Source organism: Perissodus microlepis, chromosome 17, assembly GCF_051167445.1.
Source record: "Perissodus microlepis isolate ML-2025 ecotype Zambia chromosome 17, ASM5116744v1, whole genome shotgun sequence".
Taxonomy (NCBI): Eukaryota; Metazoa; Chordata; class Actinopteri; order Cichliformes; family Cichlidae; genus Perissodus; species Perissodus microlepis.
This window is the reverse complement of record NC_140477.1, coordinates 15821239-15846308: the sequence shown is the minus strand read 5'-3', so window position 1 is coordinate 15846308 and position 25070 is coordinate 15821239. Positions and strand designations below refer to the sequence as shown.

The 25070-nt window shown below is 40.8% G+C and overlaps 1 protein-coding gene across 2 annotated transcripts in view; it reads right to left on the bottom strand.

The window, feature by feature from the left end:
• Positions 1-25070, bottom strand: part of pawr (PRKC, apoptosis, WT1, regulator) — a 69028-nt gene that overhangs the window by 8136 nt on the left and 35822 nt on the right. For both annotated transcript variants that reach the window (XM_084909461.1, XM_084909462.1), the window contains exons 3-5: positions 16106-16231; positions 8835-8869; positions 3728-3854 (exon numbers count right to left, since the gene is read on the bottom strand). In XM_084909461.1, coding sequence (XP_084765587.1) covers positions 3728-3854; positions 8835-8869; positions 16106-16231 — 288 coding nt within the window. The remainder of the gene's footprint in view (positions 1-3727; positions 3855-8834; positions 8870-16105; positions 16232-25070) is intronic.

Below are 25070 nucleotides of genomic sequence, written 5' to 3'. Positions count from 1 at the left end.
TGACATTTTTCCAATAATGTATGTAATTTTCTATTTCCCACTTCCACAGACTCTTCAAAAACCCACAATAATAAATCCACGCAGACTGTCAGTGAACAATGCATTAATAGTTTCTTTTATATAGTACTTTTGTGTTATTTTCAAATTGTACTTAAAAGCCAGTGTGTTCTTGTCCGCCTCCTCTAACAGCCACAGTGAAATAATGGATTTTGTGCCTTCCTGAGAGAGACAACGATTGTATGCACATCATAAACCGAAAGTTAATGTGCACACATTTTCAAACTGCTGCTATTTTATCATGGAAATGAAGATTAAACCAGGACTTTGTAGTTTCACTTTCTGGCTCTTCCAGATAATCATGAAATTGCTTAAATAAAAAAAAAAGTATTATGCAGCTACAGTAGATGGCAATAGTCAAAGCTGGCATAATATGACTTTTAAAGCTACCATAGATAAGTGCAGCATTGTATCTCCTCTCAAAGACACCTGAACAAACATTTGTCTTATCTCTTTCATAAAATACAACAATACCAGCTGAAATTCCTTTTCTTTTATTCTGAATGTCTGTCATCTGACAATAACAGCGTTTGGGAATACTGTCCATTGTGCAAACATTAAAAAACATACTGCACAAAATACACTGTGCCCCAGAACATTGTAAAGTATGGGTATCAACAAATCTGTAAATATGGGTTGAATATGGAATTTTCATTGTATTTTCACTTCCCCAGGATGTTTCTTGCTTGCTAATATTACATCTGCTCAAAGCATTATGGGGACCAAAAAGGATGATGTTGGTTCTGCTTTCTAAGTTGCTCATTTTTATGTAAGAATCATTCAGTGAATTATTTAAAGTGGACAATAATGTTTTTTCTATTTTCTAGGGCAGCATATATAAATAATCCTAAAATGAGAGTGGTTGTCCTTAATCATCAAAGTTCTAACCCGAACCCTAAGCATCTTAGACTGCAGCTGATTAATACAATCATCTTCGTCAGCTCGGGTTGTGAGTAGAATGATGGGAAAAAGGACTTCCAAAATCTGGAATGACTCCCATGACTTAGCATTCAATACCTTTTCATTGTTTTTAAAGGAGACATGTACATACTTTCAGCTTTTTCTGTGAAAGATATATACAGTCTTTAACAAACATCTCTTATTTTTAAGCAAGGACCTGCGATCTAATGACCAACCCCTTTAGGGCCTGTTTGCAGCCACTGTGGGCAGACCCACATGGCCTACAGTAGGCCTTGCACCAGAGTAAAATGTGGCACATCTGGGCCCCGGACTGTGGGGCAGTCCATAGTATGAGCTGACTGTGGGCTGTCCAGACTAAGCAGAGAGGGGCCCTAAAAGGAGGCACCTACTTTAGGCCCACTGTATATCAACACTCTAGGCTTTGGCTGCCCTAGTGGTGCCCCATCCAGGGCCCACATGTGCCCCATGGTACATTACTGCCACCAACTGGTAGGAAGCGTTGACCAGAATGTTCTTCAAAAATCAACAAAAACAAAACAAAAAAGAGCCACTTAGACCAAAAAGCTACCACAGCAGGTACATACACTAGTTGCCCAAAGAAAATTTTTATGGTGACCCCAAATGGGCCCCACATGGGTTATCAGTGGGCTACCTACAGTGGGTTACCCACACTGAATTCCCTCTTGGGAGCCAAAAAGGCAAAATTGCTATGGGCTCCACAATAACAAGCCTAAATAGTGCCCGCATGGGATTTCTGTGAGTAAACCCACTGTGGAATGGTTCATTGAATACTCATTTTGGGCCCTAAAGGGCAAAACAGCTGTAGGCCCTTTGTGGGGTAAGTGTCTGCGTGCCCTGCCCACACAGCCCCACAGTTCACCCGCAGCTACCCACTGAGAGCTTGAAGTCTCAGTGAAGTCTGAGATTTAGGTGCAGCTGTCTTATATAAGCAGACCTGCATCTGGAATGAAAAGTGAAATAAACAACAATGACAAAAATATGTGTGAAATATGATTTCTGGACATTTGACAAAACCGCTTCATGCTGAAGTCACAGAAGGTATGACTTTTCATAAGGCCACCCAAGTGACATTTGATTCCAAGTTGAGTTTCTACAGTGGGAGCAGAGAGAGGCTGAGTGGCTGATAGGAGCTGTGCAGGAAGAAAAGACATATCTGTACTGAGAAAGGTCATCTATTCAACAACACTGAGGAGAATTTCTGTAAGTGCAGAGCCACAGTTTCCAGCCAGAAAATGTAGAACCTGGGCAGCTGCACAAAGGACTCAAAGTGGAATTTCATCTTAACAAAGTGCTACTGATAGAGGCTTTCAAGTTGGCCAAAAGATACAGCCTTGACTCACGGTTCACTGAGACGCTATAGAATTTTGATAGATGTCAATAACTGATGTTACCTCAGCAATTTTAGATCTCCATGGTGTTCTGTGGGGATGAACGTAGTTTTAGTAACACCCAGAAAAGTCTAGAAGCTCAGCTTTACTCTCAATCGCCGATCTTTGATCTTTTTTTTTTTTTTTTTTTTTTAAACAAACAATTACAAGTCCTGTTGTAATACATCTAACCTGTGCATCAACTTTTGTGTTAGACCAATCCAGCTTTAAACAGCTGCATTTCCAAATATAATTTGGACATCACACTTAGGCTTCCTGGCCATCTTCAGGCTTTGAAACTACTTGGCAACCATCTGGTAAAGCCCTAGCCATGTAAGCCTAAAGATTGGTCAATAACCACCTGGCAACCAACCATGACCACAAGCAAGTTTACTTCCCCCCCCCCCCAAAGGTTGGGAAAAGTGAATTTGAACTATGAGATCAGATAGTCAACAATATCCTGGGATATCTGAGGATGGCAACTTGCCAATGCTAACCCAATCTCCACTCACCACCCTCCTCTGCTCGCATATCTGACAGTTAAACTTCATTAAAATTAAATCTACAAATCTCTGAGGAGATGATATTGACTTCTATATGTTCTATAATATGGAGACAGGAATTAAATCTACAATAAGAAGAAATAAAATGAAGGACTGAAAAAACTAACTAAAACTAATTTTAAAAAAAAGTTTTTTTAAATACTCAAGAATTAGATCAACTCTAGTAATCCACAGCAAAAAAAATCAGCAGATTGTCAGTAAATATTAAGCTCATTTGATAGGTAAGGACTGCCAAGAACAACAGGTGTTGACCTTATCACTGCAGGGAAGCTATACCCATATGGAAAAGATATATATATATATATAAAAGATATATTGTATCTGTCTTGTGTGAAACTTGTATGAAAAGCATATAAGAGTGAAAACAGATATAAGATCCCTTGAAAAATTATATAATGAAACTTGTATGTTTTGGATACTTACTAAAACAATATATGAAAGTAATGAGAAAGTGGCCACTTTCATGAGTAAATCATGTAAGCCTTATATGATTTACTCATGAAAGTGGCTACTTTCATGAGTAATCACATATAAGTTTTTACTATTTCTTTTCCATATGGGTAAAATCTGCCAACACATGTATTCTGACTCATCTGAATCAGAGCAGACGCTTACATTTACTCACCTTTGTGTCTTTAAGAAATAAAAACATCTAAGCTTTAAGGCAAATGTTAACTTTTTTTTTTTTTCCAAAGTCAACTCCAATAATTTTAATTAAATGATAATATTATTTGGGTTATGTTTATGTGGACGAGGTTCGGCTAGTAATATGACTTGATATAAGGTCAGTCTATTTACCCTCTCCAGGTCTTCTATCCTTTTCTCCAGACTTCCAGGTGCTGAAGCTCCTCCATCTCGGCCGTGGCGGTTGTGTCGCTGTCGGCTGTTCCCGCCTGTGTCCTCCTCCAACCCCATTTGTGGAAAGCTGTTAGTAACAAACACAATATTGCTGAGCCTGTAAGTTGAATGCATCGAAATATTTTATACTTCACATTATACACGGCCACACTTCAAAAGAAAAGGAAAGTTAGAAAAAGAGTACCATTTGAGCTTGATTTCTACTTTTCAAAGTGTCCAGTAGTGTATTCACACTGAGGCCGTTTGAAGGTATGAATCATACCCACATTGTAAAACTTCAATAGGGATGACACAGCCATCATCAAAAGAGCAGGTGGGGAATATCTTCTGCGTGTTTGCTCTTTCAATTAGGCATGCATTATTAAAGCCCCTTTGGTATAAAAAGGATTCTGATTAAGAAACAATTTACATATTACAACTTCAAATAGGCCCAGGAATGGCAGTGGCAACTTGTGCGTCCCTGCTGTTAAGCTGGTGGTGGTGGTGGTGGGGGGGGGGGGTGTTGAAGTTTTGTATGCAGCTCAAACAGAACATTAAACTTATCTAGTTTTCATTTTTTTCAGTGCTTAGAGACAGAGTCTGGGGCGGCTGGGAATAGAATATTCATGTGCAGTCAATTTCCTTACTGACCTTAATCCAATAATTATTGATGTGGAAACTGGGAATGAAATGCTGGCTCTATACCTCATAACTACAACTACTCCCACTCCCCAGTAGCAAGAGACTATGACAGGTTTATATAATCTCCCTGGAAATAAAATTACTTAGATTGTAGGATTCAGTGTGTTGTCTGAAGGGGCTGGTTGGCAGATTTCTACAGCTGAAACAGACAGGAAAGCTGCTGGCAGGACACAGGACAAATACCTCCTTTGTACCATCTGTACTCTTTAAGACCTGCCAGATATGAAGTCCACATGATTAGACAACTTTAACAAGTACTTTTAACTCTGAAATCGTAGAAGCAGCAGTGGAAACTCTCTCAAATTTGTTTATTTTTCTCCAGTGCTCAGTTTCATGGAATGCCAATATTTAAAAAAAATAATAGTAACCAGACAAGATTGGCTTTCTTGTTTTTGTTTTTCCTTTTGGCATGTTTAGTACATATCTGAAAGTAATAAGGCTGTAGTCTCAGTGCTGACTGGCTGGCGGGTCTAAAAACAGCAGTGTTGAGTTTTCTGTATAAGGATGTCCTCCCAACTTTTCCTACAATGTTCTTGTTTTTGAGTCTAAACATATCAAAACATATCAAACATATCATATCAAAGCACAGCAAAGAGGGACTCATCCAGACTGGAGAAACTAATCAGGAAGGCTGGCTCTGTGGTCGGCATGAAGCTGGACACTCTGGTGACAGTGGCAGAGAAGAGGACCTTAAAGAAACTGATGGACATTATGAACAATGCCGGGCATCCTCTGCACACGGTCGTAAACAATCAGAGGAGCCTATTCAGCGACAGGTTGCTTCTCCCCAAGTCAAAAACCAACAGACTTAAAAACTCCTTTGTCCCACACGCCATCAGACTGTTTAACTCCTCACTGGAGGGGAGAGGGAGGAGAAACAGGGGGACAAGGGAGGGCGGGAACAACTGAGCTGTAGGTGCTTTTCTACACTGTGCAATATTTGCAATATTTGTTTTTTTGTTTTGTCTTTTTTCTTATATTTGACTGTGCAATAACCACTGTGCAATATACTCACTCAAATGAGCAATCCTATTTATCCATATTGTATATTCTGTATCTATATATGTGTATATGTGTATATATGGTGTATTTATGCTTATATCCTTACTCTCATTCCCCTTAATGTATCTGTAACATGCAACTTCTTTCGGTGCTTTGCTACTGGAAACTGAATTTCCCGGAGGAACCCACCCGAGGGATTAATAAAGTTTCATCTAATCTAATATCAGAATAATTCCACTATGTTTGGTCCAATTGTTTCATAGGTACCAGTGCATCCAGCAACATGATATTGCTGGATGATATTGGGAGATTTATTTCTCAGGATATGAGGCTTTTTAGCATTTTCTTTAAATAGTTCTTGTGCTGAGGCCGGCAGTTGATATAGTTCCATCTAAATGAAAAAAATAAAAAGAGGGTGACACAACATCTGCTACAAGGGTAGCAGATGTTTCTGACTGCAAAGCCTTTCTTGCAAGGGCAACTGCTGACCTGCCTCCATTGCTACCAGGCTGCATTTTGCAGACTGGCGTGAAGTGATGTCCAGGGAGCAGTTGAACTGATTTCCTCAGGAGATCTCCACAATAGCCACGGTGTAAGCAAAAGAGATATGGACCAAATAAACCAAAGTCTACCCTACATAATCCTCTCCCAGTTCACCAAGAAGTCCTTGAGGGTTTTACTTCCTCTAGATAGATCAAAGATTATTTTGGCATGAACTGGAACTGAATAAAGGTACAACAAAAACAGGTCTCATGACATAAATGGCTTAAAATCCTGCTCATACATATAAATTCTTCTTTCCTCTATTGAAGCGGCAGTGCCATTTCTCATACACACGCACAGGCAGTATTTTTGTGTACCTTGACATTTACAGAACAAGCATCTTATTTTCCTTCATTCTCCCAGAGCCAACATTGCCGCGGCCAGCGCTTTTGATCAAGAGGAGTCCTTGAAATGCTCTTGTTGACGCTCGTCTGCAAGATAAAGGTGACTTCATTTGTCTCTCTCATTGTGGCTCTTCAAGGCAACTTTATCAGCGTGAGTGCACACAAGCACACAGGCGCGTATATTGTGCAATTCGTGCCTTTGCTATGATGTCCCGAAAAAAAGATCCACGAGAGTCACACACAAACATCGCAAATACACGGACTCCCCAAGATGCACAGTGGGTGTTGAATCCAAGCCTAAACATCCAAAGCCCCGTCACTAAATATCACACCATGGCACTTTAGCACCCCACAGGCTGAGGTCTGGGGGAGTTAGAGAGAGAGGCTAAGCCAATCGCACATTCTTGTGAGCCTCAGCAGGTGGGAAGGAGAAAGCACAGACAAGAGCACCAATAACAGCAACAGTCACAGGTATAATAACATCTCCGCACAAACAAAAGTGTCAATGTGTGGAATGAGTTAAAACTTCACTGGAGGCAACAGCACACTGGATTCAGTCGTCTGTTTAATGCTCTCATTACTTTAAAGCAAGACAGTATAAAGCTAGCTTCCATGCAGAGCTGCTTTGAGCTGCTAGTTTACAGACGCAGTCACTCCTCAGTCATCTCAGTGGCTGCTGGGATTACAGGCAGGCAGAGGCAGCTTGGTTGTGCTTTGGTTTCGAAATCTTCAATCTTTCAGGTCCCCTGCTTATGTAGTTTCATTCTTTTCCCCCCTTTGGAAAGACGGCACTTTAGACAGTGAAAATTTGTCACCACCAGAGTACTGCCCCTCATTCATAACACACAGCACCTGGAGCAGACCTGCCCTGCTAGACAGGATGTTTGTCAGTTTATGAAACGCAAGTCAAAAGCATGGTCCCAACTGACCTGAATCATCGTCTTCTGTGGAGATTTTTCCACTGAAAACTCTTAGTGACTGATAGTGTTTTTAGTTTTGCAACTCAAAAAAAGTTACTTAGTTTTTCTCTTTTATGCTTAAATGTAAACACATTTCCATTTTTCTTTTAGTCGCACCCAAATAAAATAAAACCCCTGGTGCATTCAGACTGCTCTGTGTTTCTCTCTGACTTCTCAGCAGGTGGGTGCATACCAGAGGGAGGCATTTGTGTCACTGCACAAGTTAATTTTAGCAAACACAGCCTTGACCTGGTGGCTGTTTCTCACATTATTTTCATAGATGTGTGTCAGCTGCAAAAGGGCTCCGATTCAAATTTGGAAGAAGCATCTGGAAGCTCCAAAAACACTGACGAGGAAAGATAATGCTGGTTTTTGGATTTTAGACAGTAAAATCAGTAAAATCATTACATTTAAAATGTAGATGCATAGTAGGTTAGAATGCTCTGACGTGCAATTTTTGTTATATTGTTTTTCTTAGTAGGCAAATTAATATGATAAATGAGATGCAGCTGATTGGATTGCAAATCAGATTTGAATTTAGTGTCATGTTACTATGAGTTTTTAAAAAGGAAAAACCAAATGGTCTGAAAGGGAAGTAAATCAGAGCGCCACATGTGTTTTTAAATTGTTCATTCAGCCATCTTGTGTTGCCCAGCCCACCTGGTGGGTTATCCGTAGCGGAACAGCAGAGTGTCCAAGTGAGGCTAACCCAGCTGATGAGAGCAGCAGCCATAATTACACGGCCAGATTGAATGTCAGCTGGTGAACCTGACTGTCAGGGTTGGCCACAACCGCTCACTTTAGTTGCAAATAATGCAAAATAAATGCACGGCGGACTCACGCTGAGGGACGTCAACTCTAAATGATACAAACAATTTTCTGTGATGTACTTCATTATCATGGAAAATGAAGGGAAAATGCATCGTTTCAAGAGCCCCTCCCTTAAAAGAATACTAATTTTCATGACCTGTTTAGAAAGAACAGCAAAAACCAGTAAATGAAAACTCAAAGTAGAGCTATTCCCAGGAGGTTTCAGTCCAAACTGAAACTGAAAGAGTTTTTTTAGGCTGTTTGAGAAGGAAAGGTTGAAAGCCATTTATCAAATGCCAAAGCAAACTTGACCAAACAGCACCTCTCATTTTAGAACCAAAACCTTTCAAAGCAAATCATTTACTCTGAGCACTCCCTGCCAGCCACAGCAGGGAAGTGATGGCCCGGACAAAGTGTCCAGGGTCCAGATGGTGTCCTGTCAACCAGAGTTCAAACGCATCATCTTTCTTGAACCATAATAGCAAGACAGTAGCAGCACTGAAGAGTGAAAAAACAAACAAACAACAAAAACAGTGACACATGAGGAAAAAGGCCCTCGGAGTATTTCGGAGGAAATCTGCTCTCGTAATTAATTACTCAAACTGCTCTTTCTCATCCTGGCCTTTGGTGCTTCCCTTGACATATTACTAGTGATGTTATGGCAGATAAACTCCACTCTCAGTCGGGGTTAGAAAATATGAGCCTCACCTCTTGTAGCGGCCGCTTCCAGATCTTGGAGTCTCCTGAAACAAACAAACAAAGGAAAGATAAATGCTGCTAGTCCAAAAACTATAACTCAAGAGTTGCTTTAAGAAAAGAAGTTGACTTTTCTACAGTAATAATGATTTCAGAGAGAAACGGCAAGACATCTGGGTGATTTTGGTGTCATCATTATGCTTTGTTCATCTGCCTTTGGGTTGTATTGGTTCACCAAAAGAAAAAAAGTCATCTACAGGATGAGAGAAATTTATCAGGGGCGGCATTTATAGAAAGCCTTTAGGTTGTCTGTGAACCTTTGTGAATTGCAACTGCAGAGCTGATATATAGATAGGCTTTGTTGCATTTAATAGTTCAGGAGGAGCCCCATAGCCCCAAGAGGTGGAAGGCAATCTCATTTTTGGAACATGTAGTTGTATATTTATCCTTTTGCTTCCATTATTGTGTGATCTAAAGGTTGTTTAGATCTTTGCAGCAGTGATGCTCCCCATAAAAAACGCTTTCGGTAAAGAAGCGATTCCCTGGAAAAAATGAAGTGTGTGTGAGATGAATACACATCTCCTCTTTCCTAAGGTCCTGTGCAGTGAAGGGTCCCGTATTTGATTGAGGAGCCTTGGCTTTACTGCAATCTATCAGTCAGAGCTCGGCTTTTGTCTGACTCTCAGCATACAGCAGCCTCTGTGCCTCACTGACAAATCATCCATTACCTGTGGATGAAATCCCTCCCCTTATCTCTTCCCTGGATCGATTTACAAAGATAGAAAAGAGTAAGAGGGCAAAATGTAGCAACAATTGGCCTTTAACTAAACAACAGCGCATCTTAGCATGAGGCCTGGTTGAAGTGGCACCTGGAATTAAGAGAAAATTAAAATAGAAGGTTGTCTTTTTGTAGGACTGTGTGTAAGCCAACAGCAGCCACAGCTGCTCCTAAAAGGCCAAGTCTACAGTAGCTGTTTGATCTTCTTCCTTCTTCATTAATAGTTGACTCTAAGGCAGACAGATGCTATTCTACTGCTGTACTTTTTAACTATAATACACAAGCCTCAGAAAACAGTGTTATAGAAAGTTTAGTTTAACTTCATTTTTTATACATCTGTTCAATCTGAATATGGTCAGAAGACAAATTATCCATCGCTGTTTATGGAGCTATAATCGCCATTATTCTTTACTTTAACTCTGGAAAAACCATTTATTTTTCTGTCAGTCAAGAACACACACACACACACACACACACACACACACACACACACACACACACACACACACACACACACACACACACCTACCTGTCTAAATGTAAATGTGAGTTTACGCTCTGACTTCCAAACTCTAGATGTCCAGAATATGCAACCCTCCTAGAAACAGTTTGATGGTGTCCAACGAATGTTGATTTTAGTAAAGAACATTTGCTTTTACATTTTCCTAGAAATTCAGCTCATCCAATCCGGCGATGCTCCTCGAGTTTCATACATCAGGTCTGCTGGCTTACAAATAAACTCTACACTGTAAAACTCTACAGTACCAGGGCACATCTGGGTTAGAGAAAAAAGCGAGACCATGTGACATCACTCCTGCAGTTTGTTGAAGAGCAGCAAACACACAGGGTAATGCAGTCTCAGGTGTGGCTTTTCAAAACTCGATGCAGGTGACACCCTCTGTAACTTTGTAGTGATTAATGCAAAGCATGCCAAAGCAACACCTTATTGAATGGCCCGAGTAAAGAAAAAATAAAAGAAATTGTGGCAGCTGCCAATGGTATCGCTCAGACTCCTCAGACACACCTATGGCATCAGTTTCAAAATCCTACGTCACCTTGTTCTCGAGTTATCGCACTCACAAAATTTCAGAAAATTTGACCTCTGACCTCAAGGTTAAGGTCAGTGAGAGTCGAACTCGTCCAAATGTTTTTTAGTAGATATGTCTATGGTATCAATTTAAGGCTCCTACGTGGCCTCCTTCTCAAGTTATCCCATTCACAAGCTTAGGCGTGTACGAGAAGATGAACCCAGGGATGATGACACTTTTAGTGAGACCCCGCGAGCCTTATCAGTATGAGTATGAGGTTTGAATTTCCTTTTGTGCAGAGAGCTATAGGTTATAAATATATTAAACTGTTTTGCTTGTTGCTTTTTTTAGATCATTTGCTCTTTTGTCAGAACCTTGCACTGCTTCGCGATCCTGCACCACAGTCTAAGTACTCCAGACAGCTTTAGTCAGTAACACAGAGGGAACAAGTTATTTATTTCTACCAATATTCTTCTTTATGCCTGCTATAGTAGAAAATAAATATCTTCCGTCTTTTTGGTGGATGATCAACAAGTTTGGTAAACATATTCAATTTAAATGTCACCATTAATTATCTGCAAGAATATGAATATTTAATGAGTAATCACAGCAGTGCGGGAGATGATCAGATTAAAATAACAGTACATTACAATAACACGAGTCCAGGACCTTTAATACTGTTGGTAAGTTTTACTCTGTGATGTTGGAATAAAGGGTTGCTTTTAAAATTAAACTTTAATCATGTTTAGTATTTCTGCACTGATGCAGTATTTGAAACTAATATTGGTGTAATCTTGATGCAGAAAGCTGGACTGTATCGATGACAACCGGCCTGTCTGTTCAGTTGAATACAGGTATTTCTAACAGTTAATGGTCAGCAGTTTAGAGTTATATCACAGTTTTTCTTTGCACTTTTGCAATTGTCTTTGACTTTACCGCAACTGTTGTCAAGTAACCACACTGAGCATTGTGAACCACCTGCTTGGGATACGAGTCTGCAAGACAGTGTAAATGTACAACTACTTCACTGCGCACAACACAAGCCTGTGTAACTTTATTTAGAATGTTCAAGCACCAGCGACAGCTCCTACAACCCACATCGCAGCGCTCATTTACTAAGAATACACCGAGACAAACATCTACAGTAGAAATGAGCATTTTATCACTAAAATCGAGCACTCTACTTATTTCTGTGCTTTTGTAACCTGCTCCTTCTCCACAACACTCAACACCAGTTGGAATTTGTGATGAAACGCATTCAAAAGTCTTGGTTTGGACATTTATGAGCTGCTGTGGTCACAGATTTATGTTTTGGCAGCTCATTAAATTGAAAAAAAGAAAAAAAAAGAAAAAAAAAAGAAAGAAAATCAGAACATTTCTCAAGGATCAGCATCTCTGCCCTTGAAAAGCTGATCTCTGGCATTCCAGCCAGTCGCCAAACAGCGCAGGGCTCAATCGGTTTCTCTGCACAAAGCTGATAAAAATCACAATTTTACTTGGGGCATTCAATAAATCTGACAGACAGAGAGAGAGAGAGGGGGAGAGAGACGCTCAAATAAGATGCATGATTGGCATTTTAAGGGATCCTGAGTAAACAGCAGCAAGTACTCAATGTGTTGAGATATTTGCAGGTTCTGGCTGCAATTACAAGCTAACATTTTTTATCTTACCGCTCTATTGTTATACTCAAGCTGTTTTGCAGTCCTCTCACACATTTTATTAAGATGCTAACCACACCTGGCTGTCTGGGTCTTTGATGCCAGCTGAAGAAATAGATGTCAAAATGCCAACCTGGAACATAAATCGAAGGCTGGAGATGAAAACAAGGCTAACCTATAAGCAGCGCTGTAAACAGTAGCAGAAAGTCATGTTAACCTCTTGTCCTCCCTTTCAGATTCCTAAAAGACCTTTTCTTACCCCCCTAAAGTGCCTGAATTAGAAGTTAAATTTAAGGATCTTTCAAATTTAACTCCCCCATAGTTGTTGCTGGGAGCTTGCCTGTCAGAGATAAGCACTGGTGGTTGGCCCATATAGCCATAATCTTGAACAAACAAAGGTGTGAATGCTATCAAATACTATTTTAGGCTCTACAGTGAATTGCACTTTGCTGCTAACACAGCTCCTGCTGGAAACGCCATGTGACGGGTTGTGAACACTTCCCTGCTGCTCAGACATGATGCTCTGCATCAGCACTGCTTCTTGGTGTTGAAAGGTGATAATGAAAAATGCAAATGTGGCTCCTTAAAGAGTGCTGGATGGAGATTGCCAGGGATATGCTTTCTCCAGGTAAAAGTGAGAGAAAGCTGAACTTGTCTGCCGTGGACCTGGCTCCTTAATAAAAGCAGAGGATCCAGAGGAATGTTCCACGTGGTTCTGGGCTGCTAGATCACTAGAACAGGTTTCCTTGTAGGACCTGCATACCAGAGGGAGGTAAGCCCTGATAACAAGGAGCACTTGCCTGCACTGGGTCTCTCTGATTATCATACTTATCAGATACATGTGCAGGAGAAGAACCGTGTGGGTCTGAGCTCTAATGCACACACAGTGAACGCATCTCAGACTAATTTAAATGCATCATGGGTCCCTTTTATAGACAGAGGCATTGCTGAATTTGAAACATCTGAGCATCTCGAGCAGCTAAGAAATACAGCTTGTTTTGGTTGGAAAATGCTCTGAGACCTGGGAAGGCAGTTAGCAGCAAAACAGCTCTGAACAGAAGGTGAACGGAGCTTCTTTTCAAAACTTTTTGTCCACATATCTTGAAACAAGCTAAGAGGCCTGGCCTGATGTTGTATATCATCATGGAGCTGACACAGAATTTGATAAATGGCGCCCGAGGGGAACAGCACTATTTTTTTTCAATTTTTTTTTAAAAACATGCTCCATCTTTGCAGATGTCTAACTGACAGCTCTGCTGTAAATCTGCTGATCGAATTGTATCCCTCCTGTTGTTTTTCCTCCAAGTTTGACTTCTTCTGAACAAGCTGGCACCGGAGCCCCATGAGAATAGAAATATCAATTTTAGATGAGTGACAGTGAGACATCTAATGGTTAGTTCCTGCATAGCCACATCTGCTCTGAGTTAGAGCAAATACGGAGATGGTGAGATTAGATTCAGCCCATGCATGATCGGGCATATTCTGCTCCGAATTATAAACCGAGGGTCCTCCCCTCTACAAAACTGGATGCGTGGCAAAGAGCTGATTCTACTGAACTCCCTGCTGTTTGTTTACATGTAGAACACTTTATGTAAACAGTCGAATCCTTTTCATTATTATTTTTTTTATTGAGGCCACATCTCAGCAGGTGCTGTCACAGTCTTCCTGTTAGTGTGGTTGTTTGTGTACATATTTCATGCACAAGCCTTTGCTTCGCGTAAATAGCCTCAGACAGTTCCAGCCCAAAACAAAATAAGCCTGCTGATGCATAACAGCCAATCCATCTGGAATGCGTCTCCTCGCTACATCCACACGAGCTGTCACACAGCGGCAGAGCCATTAGATATTCCTATTTATTTTTTATTTCGTTCAAAAGCCGATTATCATGTCAGTCAGATGATTTTCGTACAGGATGTCTGAGTCGTCGGTACACAGCTGGATGCTTTCATATCCTCTCTGCACTCGAGGTTATATTGAAAATCAATGCATGTCCATTAGAAGAGAGTTTGAAATAACATACACTGGAATATGAACTACTGTTCTGGTGAAAGACAGAACTCAAATTACCAATGTGCCATTATTTATTAAGGCTCTGTTTGTACTCGTTCATTTACATCCTCATTGTACAGAACACCTGCTGGACTTGGACAAAGACCAGACGGCCTCTGCAAGAGCTCACTTCTATTAAATAAACACAGAATCACTTGCCAAGATTAAAAGATTCAGTTTGTAGACATCAACAGTGTCAGGTTCACACTCTCAAGAACCAGACGCCTTCTACACAAACCAGATTCTGCAGATTCTGAAATTTGATGAATGTGGCCCTTCACTTTGTTGGCCCGAGCTCCACTATGCTAACGCTAAGCGGTGGCGGGATGTGATGATCCTGTTGCGTTTCCACGCACGTTCAGGACAAAAGCTAATCATTATCAGTTATCTTTTATTTTTGTTTAGTCTATAAAATAGCGCTCTACAAGTATTCACAGGCCAAGATAAAGTCTATACACTGCTATTCTTCCCCTGGACACTCAAAGATATTTAATTTTGCGCAAATGGAAAAGTAAAAAGGTGCACGATTAGGAATGATTCCAGCCATACTAACCAAAAATCTCATAAATTTAACTTGGCCATATAAGTCATCCTCTTGGTCAGCGCTGTACCACTTCCTGGGTGGCACACTTTTAACCACTTGAACTTCAGTGATGTGTGCTGGATCTGCTCCGGTGTTTCAATCCAACGCCTCTAACTTATTTCAGACGAAAACAAACCGTCAGGGAGGCACAGCTACTGGGAAGAGCAAGTTTTAAGAAAAGACTGTGGTCTAAACCAGCGGTCCCCAACCTTTTTTGCGCCACGGACCGGTTTATGCCCGACAATATTTTCACGGACCGGCCTTTAAGGTGTCGCGGATAAATACAACAAAATAAAACGAGTACCGGTACCGAAAAAAACAGAATATTTATTCATAACGCACGTGAAAAGACCCAGGAAAACCGAGTTAACGATAAAAACGATAACAAAATAACGCTGAAAACCGCTAAAAACCCTGAAAACCATACATTTCACACCTGAGCCTCAAGTCTCGCGGCTCGGTACCAAACGACTCACGGACCGGTACCGGTCCGAGGCCCGGGGGTTGGGGACCGCTGGTCTAAACTGTTTGTGCCAGTTCTTCCTTCCTCTAGTGTTGCAGGGTGTTAACAGCAGGACTGTGAGCTCTTCTGCTGAAAATTCATTGATTTTCTGGGAGACCCAGTTCTCATTACAGTGCTCCCTGACCTGAAAGTCAGGCTGGTTTGACACAGAAGATGTTTGTCTCTCTAAAGTCCAAGTGCAACTGGTCTGAACAGGACTTCCACAGAGAAAACAGCAGGAGCACAATAAAGTGGGGACTGATTTCCAAAAAATGAACTTTCTGATTACACCTTGCATCTCAGTGTTTAAAAAAAAAAAAGAATAAAGAAAAGAAAAAGAAAAAAAGAAGTTAATTAGACCACTAAAAAACCCAGACTTATGAGGAACTGTTGCACCAGCTGCTTTGTTTGTTACATTTTGCCTTTAACCTCTTTTTCCATTGATGATGAAACACCAAGACACCAAGAAAAAGACAGCTTTTTTGCACAAACTAAGCATTCTCAGTGCCTCCCTGAGCTCTGAGTGTCTCCGTTTGGCCGCACTGATGTTACAATATGTAAGATACTCTGCTCAAAGACATAACAAGCGAAAAAAATGCAGGCTGTACTCTGTGGACATCCTGTGCTGAGGCTGATTTGCAAAATAAAAAAACAACACTCCTTTTTATGTCATGTCACTTCTTACCAGTAAGTAGCCAGTGGCAGGGTCAGCTGTCATCGACTCATTCTGAAACGTGTTGGCCTGAACCAGCTCCTCCTCCTCCCTCCTGTCCTTCTCTCCGCCATCATCATCATCCAGCTCATCCAGGCTCTGTGATAAGGTGATGACAGACGAAATTAGGAAGTGAAGTGGACACAAACTATGTTTACATGCACCATCTGTGTCAAGGTTGGTAAATTAAAGAAAACTTCATGCGCACAGATCTAACATTGGTCCCATTTTACCAAATTTGCATCATATAAGCAACTTCCTTGTTGGTTGCATAACCGTATATCGCATGAGGGTTGTACGACTTGTAAAAATGATGAGGAATCATTTGTGCATTTGTGTTTTCAACAGGCAGCTTGTCAGCAGCCAAACCTCTTCTCTAAGCCAAGGTATGTTTTTTTTCCTGTATACAGAAGATAAATATATTGTTTTATCTAAGCATCTTAACAGTGAGAGACAAAAACAACAGCTTCAAGCGTTCACCACACTCTAAATATTCACCCAAGAGAGATGCATGTGAGAACAAATCTCCTATAAAGCCAAATCAGGCCTTAACTTGTCCAAAAACAAAATGCTGAGTGACACACCGCAGGACAGCCTCCTGATGTTGGCCTTATCAACTCACATTATTTGCTGTGTGTCAGCAAATAAAATGGCATTTACAAGTTTACTTGTTTTTTCTGAAGCAGAATTGGGGACAGGATTTTTTTTTTTTTTTTTTTTTTTTTTTAAACATAAGCAGAGAGTAAATTATTGGTGTCAGCATCAACTGTTAGCCACAGGTGTAGGTATCAGTCCAGAACTTCACAACTGGTGCATCCTTGGTGCATTCACTAGTAGCAGGTGGGCGTCTTTTGTCCTGCCTCTGCTTGTTGCACAACAGAAGCTCCCTCACATTAATGAAGCGAGCACATTTCCAGTAGTTTGAAGTGAACCATTTCCAGCTGTGTGCAGCATGTGCAAACTGAAAAGTTCAGACAATGCACTGACCTAATTATCACAGTAACGTCAAGAATTCCTCTGTGAAAAAGGCTTTGGGACAGATTCTGACTTTTTATTATTTTGTATAAAAATATGCTCAGCTTGTTACTTTTTATACAATCTGCTTCTATGAATTCTTTATTCTCATCTGAAACTTTTTGTTTACTCTTCAAGATAAGTGTACAATCAAACCAACCCCACCCTCCAGTGCTTAACGGGTTGCTAGAGTCGGTCCCCCAGACAAATCCAACAGTAACTTCCTCATTTTATTGCATTTGAGTGCACTGACAAATGCGTGGTGACAAGCAAGGTCATTCCCACAGTAACAGCAATATTGACCTCTGGCTCCACAACCAGGGTCTCCTCTTAATCCTCTTCAGACATGGTCACATTCACTTCCAGGAATCCCCCAGGAGCTACAGCTCAAACACTACCCTAATGCCAGATGGACTCTAGTACGGCAACAGGAAAACAGTCTGCACTCGGCCTTTCACCTCCTGAGGACAAGTCAGGGGGGATTTTTGACCAGTGGAATGTCCCTTGAAAACACAATAAAAGACACAATATAAACATACGGAGTGCAAACATCCCTTTGACAGAGGCTAGCAGCTTTCATAATCGAAGCAGAGAGCTTTCGAATAGTCTTGGAAAACCAACTTTCCTTCTGATAATCTTAGTTTTTTTTATTTTTATCTTAAAATATGTGCACAGCCCAAACTTCACACTGAGATGGAGTACGACAGAGTTACTGGGTTCATCTGTCAGGAGTGGCGGAGATGCATTGCACAAACACATCTCAACACTGACGGCCGGATCGTGACACGAGACAGAACGGGGGCCAAACTCCCAGAGGGGACAATGCAAACCAGGCTTTCCCGTTTTACACCGCAGGGTGAACAAAAGATGGCTGCCCAGCAGACCCTTCATCGGTAAAAATAGCCTTACAAGGTTAAAGAGGAATGCAGTCATTTGCAAGGCTTTTCCTGCCAAACGGTTTATCAGTTGTCCTTGGGGGAAATGCCAGTTCCTTTTGAGTCTCACTCAGAGCTTAATGCTAGCACTCTCCTCCACCTCACCGGTGCTCTCATCATCTCCCACACAGACACCTATGGAGGTATCCCACGATGGGGCATAATTAGGAGATTAAGAGCAATGATATATGGAAAATGCCATAAAACAGAGTTCTGTCTGTGTCAACGCAGAGTGGATTGCGCAATGACTAACCACTCTGCTATGCACAAACTTTCCTAAAATGTGGAGTTGGGAATCTCAAAGTTTGTTTTGGAAAGAGATGGAGCCCACTTTGCTCTCTAGTATTCCAAATTGCTGTGCTTCTTTTTATTTCAGCTAAAGGAAAAGGGTATCTGTGTGAGTCCATATAAGGGGTGTTTCTGCTCCTGACATCATCATAGTGTGTTTATTTTTCTGGCCAGTTTCTTACCTTGGGCCAGCTGGGCAAAGCACTGAAAGTGCTGAAGGATGAGCGTCCAGGGCATTGACTGAATGCCTTGAGCAATGTATTTGCATTTCAACATTACACATAATTTCTTCAGCCCAAATAGTGTCACAGAAGTAATGCAATGTTCTGTAGCACCACTGTAGGGGCCTCGAGAGTCCTCCTCTGAAACGCATCACTCTCCACAAGTTTGTACATACAAGGACACACTTATAGCAGCCACTGTTGGCCTATTCTTTGCATATTTTAAAAACACTTTATATTTCTCTGTATACAAATGATATAATCTGGCGTGCATTTACCATTTTGCAGACAATTCTGTGCACACTTCACTGAGGCTAAAGTTAATTTAAAACATAATCTAAATAAGTTAAGAAATTAAGAAGTGAAGAGCAAAGACACATGTGTCCTCCCCCAAACAGTTTTGGAGAGTCGAGTGAATGCTGCCCAGCTGGGACAGATTATCTGCGGGAGAAGCATTTTTTTACACAATACTAAACCCTAATTAAGATTAATTAAAAATACACTGAATGTTCTTAGATCATTAAATGTTGAGCCAAAATTTAAATGTACCAAAAGTTAAAGCACATACAGTAAACAGAGGTATCAGTTTGTGTACTGATGATATTAAAAAGATCATTACAAACTTGAGTGTTAGAGGACATCTCTCTAGAATCCTCTCTGCTTCCTGTTTACAACAGAACCAAGTGTCAGGGCGTGTTTACTTAAGAAAAGCACATATCCTGCTCCGCTTCAGCCTCCAGGCCTCTTTCAGTCACTCTCCACATGAAGAATAAAAGAAGCTACATCTGGAGCAGAGCTTCACGGTCTACTGGAATGTGTGTTGTGGTTGGAAAGTTTCTCCGCGGGGAGGAAAATGATCACTCATCTATTCTGAAGCTCCATCTCTGGCAGCAACAATGCAAAGGCTACAGTCTTTGTCTGCAGCACAGCAGGCTGTGTGCTTTACTTCCCTGCTCTTTAGCTTTTAAATGTTGGTCAACGGGATGCTGTGTGATGGGAGAATAGGTAAGAGGTGATGGGTTCCCAAACTAAAGTGGCTACTTTCAAATCATCCACATGAAAGACAACAATAAAAAACATTTTAACTATAGTATGCTAAAGTCTATAATCATTATTATTATATACTGAATTTTCACATGCCAAATAGGGTGAACACATCATGATCTTGATGAGTTTAATCTAACAGAAGTAGCAGAAGCCTGCTTAATCTACTTAAGACATATTAAGATAAATGTCTTATTTTAAAATGCACAAAAAATAAAGCCTCAAACTGAGATCATTTTAGTTGGTTGAACACATGATTCAAGTTTCAAACCAAGTGTCCACAAAAAGCTGCTCAGCAACAGCTCAGCAGAGGTAGCTACAGCTGCAGTGACTTCCATGGCAACCATTGCTGAAGCAATGCTAACGTATACAGTGCTTTAATCTGTACAAACTCACAATCTGTATTCAAGGGAGAAATGTGTACAGTGTGTCACTCGTCTCGTCTTCCTCCCCTTAACCCCCCATGGCTGTTCTTCCCTGAGCCTGGTTCTGCTGGAGGTTTCTTCCTGTTAAAAGGGAGTTCTCCCTTCCCACTGTCGCAAAGTTCATAATTAAAGGGGTTGTTTGATTGTTGGGGGTTCTCAGTAGCATTGTAGGGTCTTTATTTTACAATAAAAAACACCTTGAGACAAAGATAACCCGAGAAAATAAAAAAAAAAAAGCATTTTTTAAATGATGATTTCATTGATTGAGGAAGAAAAGATATGTGGATTAGTCAAATTCCCGACCTGAATCCAATTGAGATGCTGTGGCATGACCTTAAAAGGGTGGTTCATGCTCGAAAACCTTCCAATGTGGCTGAATTACAACAAGTCTACAAAGATGAGTGAACCACAATTTCTCCACAGTGCTGTAATGAGACTTATTGCCAGTTATCACAAACACTTGATTGCAGTTGTTGCTGCTAAAGGGTGGACCAACCAGTTATCAGGTTTGGGTTCAATCACTATTCCACAAAGGGCAATGTTGGTTTGGATTTTTACCCCCTTAGTAATAAACACCTTCAATAAGAAACTTCACTTTGTGTTTTTACTTATCTTTGTCTAATATTTAAATTAGTTTGATCTGAAACAAACTGTTCATCTGGATGTAGCACAAAACTTTTGGAGAATGCACCACAAAATGTCTGAGCTGCAGAAGGGCCTGGACAGGAGGGTCCCAGGATCACAGGATGACCCCTTTACACGTTTTGGCTTCACTGCATGTTCACCTTTTAACCGTTTTGTTTTGGCACGAGATAGCTTGTCCCTTTTACTTCCACTTTCTCATACTCGGTGCAGATCCAGTCTAAACATACATTCTGTCAAACTGCCAACAGCTCAACCACTTAGTCCTCAGATTTATCTCCAAACAAGCAAAGGGCAGCTCCAACAAAGGCACGCTCGTATACAGCAGACTTAATGACTTCTGTGTATTAATCACCTGCCACTCGCCACAGCACAGTGACTTCATTAAGATGATCTATTAGGGAAGAGGTAAACTGGCACACCGATGGCACTGTCTTTTAATCAAGACTGCCAGTCACAGTCACGGGCACAGACAGGCACAGCACTACGCTCAGGTATGGCAGAGATCAAAGAGAGGACATCCGCCCCGGAGCTGCAGGCTGATTAATGTGACACCACCGACTTGCCAAGGTCGCCGTTAGGTGCGGCAGAGGTATGCCAACTCTGAGCAAGAGTGAGACATCATTTGACACCCCCCCCCCCAAAATACGACTGGATCATCGCCAGGAAAAATATTACATTTAATTCTCCAAAGAAAATATTTTCTGTTGCTGCCTGTGGCCTCCAACCAAAAAAATAATGTTTTCTTTAATCAGTTACTGGTATGTCTGAAAAAAAGGCTGAGAAGCAGAAGACACTAGATATCCAATGTGGGGGTTTTAGTGTGAAAACAGGGTGAATGTGTGCGTCCAGAACTCAAGCAACTGAAGCTTGAATATGTCCAAGATCAAATGAATCATGATTTTGGTTTCTTAAGTATTTGCTGAGTTGTTATTTGGGTTATGATTTTATCTGATATCCTTTTCTTGTTTCTTACGTCTATTGTGTTTACTACTTTCTGCCCATACCAATTGTCTCACTCGTGTCCAAGTAGCCAATCAGCTTCCAGTGTACCACCACAAGTGGCCAGATCACCTTTGCTCTTCCAGAATCTTACCTTTCCATCCATCCCCTATGTTCCTTGATTTTATTTTTTCCTTGTATTTTTTTGTGTATTAAGTCTTGTTTATTTTTCAGATTTTTGCTGCTCTCCTGGTTTCTTTTGGTGGATTGCATTTGGGTGCTCTGCTTCTGTGGTTTGTTATATTTCCACATGCCGACACATAACCAACATTTATACAGAGGAAAGGACATAAAAGGCACATAAAAGCACCACTTCTCAAAACACTAAAGCTGTATATTTTAAAAAAGGTCTACCACCACTTCATTTATGATTTATCACAGTTCACAAACCCAGTCCCGCTATATCTATCCTTTCCAAAATCAGATGCCTTTGCATTTGGTTTAAGTCTCAAAACTGTACAAGAGGGCCTTTTTTTTTTTTTTTTTAAAGATAGGGTTGTTTAGGGACAGAGTCGAGTCAAACAGCGTACATGACTTTCCCAAGAATCAAAAGCTTTCATTGGCCTCAAAGCCCCGAGCTGCTTTCTTTAAAACAGTCTGTTTATCGAGCAAAATCTTTCACTCTTCAGCTTTGAATTCTGAGTCTTGACCCTCATTTTCACTCCAAGTGAGAATATAATATTTTAATCAGCACTTCGCCAGACCTCAAAATGAGTTCCCTCTACACGGGGGGTTCTGGAGAGGAAGACGAAAGAAAGAAAAAAAATACTGTCTGCAAACAAACAGGGGCACGGCTGTTATTACTGAGAGAGAGAGAGCTACGGGATGCGTTAGCCTGAGATGAAGGCCTGAGGGCAGGCCAGTTGGGCTCAGCAGGTCTGGGCAAAGATCTCTGACAGTCTGCAAAAGCTTTAATACATCTGTGGGAAACAACTCTATTCATGCTTTTAAGTTTGCCAAACTTGTTCTCCTGTCTATAACCTCCACAGTAGGTTGGAACAGAGCACCGACTTCGACCGGGCTTGTAAACAGACTGGCCGCGTGTCCGTTTTAAGTATGCGCTGGCAGGGTTGAGAGGATAGAGGAATATTTACAGTGTTGGGGAGGAGGGTCGCTGTTTAAATGGCACGTTAAACTCCAACACCGCAGACCTCCACCAACAACCACATGGCCCCCGCTCAGCCCTCAGCTCAGTGATGTGGTACTCAGTGAGAAGTCTGAAACCAGAGACAACACGATTGCAGAGATGTCCGTGTCTCCATGCATGTGGTAGACATGCAAAGAGAAGCCACACAGTCAAATTGGATACATTTGCATAAATATTTAAAATGTTAGTCCCAAAGAATTGTATTGCAGAGTCTGGTTCTAATTTTCATTAATCTTAAGCCCTGATATTATTATTGGCCCTAAAAATAGCATCAGTTAGACTAAAACCAGGTTTATTATGGGGAGTTAAAAGTTTTCATATATAGATTTCACCTGTTCACATCAGTTCCCCAAAGGAATTGTATTTATTTTCCATCCTTGGTGGGCAACACAAAACCATGGAACTGTATAACTGAGTGAACAAATAATTGGAGTTTATCAAACAGAAGACTACTGCTGTGCAACTGCTATTACAGAGCGAGTTACAGTGGACCCCACCGGACTAGACTGGACTGGAGGCACGTAAAAGAGTGTTAGACAGTCTAATCATGTGCTCGGCCACTAACAGTAACAGCAGCCAAAGAGAGAACTGCTTTTACCAAAGTAAGCAATTACTGGTAATTTACAGCAAAATTAATGAGGAAGCAGTACAATTTTTTACTTTCCTAAAACCTCGCACTCTATTAAAAAAAAGGAAAAAAGTGAAGCTCAATCTCATCATGACAATAAGTTTGCATCTGAATTTACAATTTTCTGCAGAATCTCTTGGAAAAAAACAGATTCCTGGTCCAAATCTATTTGGATTCACATTTTTTCCTTAGTGATGTTCATGACTAGTCCACCAGACAATTAAACATTATCCCATTTGCTATTTGACACCCCAAAATACTAGTTGGTTACACTACTTATTACCATTTGAAACAATAGACAGTGCCAGTTAACTGCTGGTTCTAGGCTGTTACGTCAGCGCTGTAGCCCCGTCACGACAGCTGCACTAACAAGCTCAGTTCTGCAGTACTCTGGTGCACAAAGTACAAGGTTTAAGGCTTATAATCACTCGGCTGGAACGATGTCTAACTGCTTTCTGATGGAAAAGAAGGCTGCTGGTGCTAACGCTGATCATTTCAGCCTCAGTCTGTAAAGTTGATATAGTGTGTGTGCATGTTACGCACGCATGTTTTAGTAAGACATTTTTCCCCATTACATTACATAAGTAACAACCTATCGTAATGCACAATGCCTTCAAAGGCAGCTCTTCAACATGGATTGAGAGAAGCACATGGGAGGTCAAGGGAAGACTACAGATAACTTGTTTTCCCCTGGTTTATGCAGGCTTACTCGACTCTCACGCTGCATCTCTGACCCTCAGCTGACCATAAAATGTTTGCGACAGTAACCCCTCTGCATGCAAAACTCGGAAGGCTTTAACAGTAGCAGCACAGCAGATTAGCAGGATTTTATCAACATGAGCCTCCTCAGCTGAATATCAGTCCAGCTGACTCACTGCATCACTGAGAAAAACAGACGTGTTTCACCTGTCAAACTCTGGCACAAAACAGTTATTATCAATTCAGATCCAGCTGTGGATGAGTTCTAAACTGCTCATTCTAAGCATGACATCAAGGTGAAATTAGGAGTTATATGTAGCAAGTGACATTCTGTGTCAATGGAATACAAATTGTATGACAGGCTGTGCAAAAACTATTTGGTTAATGTCAGCCATTAGCAACACCAGTCTTGTCAAATGCCATGAAATTGTGTAATTACAGTTGTTCTTTGGATCCATTTATCCAAAGTTGAATTTTGTTTACATTTGATTAGATTTGCTCAATTAGAGAAAATTAAAAATTCTCACTCCTGTATCAATCATATTCTAAAGCACCTAATCCACTTCATGCGTCCATGCTACATGCATTTATTATTTTTGACCTTTTTTACAGGTAAACAGAGTTTTTTTTAAATTCTGAAACCTAACCAATACCTGTTCTTTGTTTCTTCCCAGGCATAAACATTGTTATCTCAGGAAACTAGAGCTCAGACAGGCCCTCTGCCTCATTAACAACGCTGACCCGGATCAGAGGGAAGGAGATGCGTCTTAAAGTAAGAGCACCTTCAGCAAATCAGCTCTTTTGGTTTTCTCTAGTATCAAACATATTGATCCACATCTCGGCTCAGAAGTTTTAAATAAAAATTATTTTCTTTTTTTGTCCAAAATTACTTT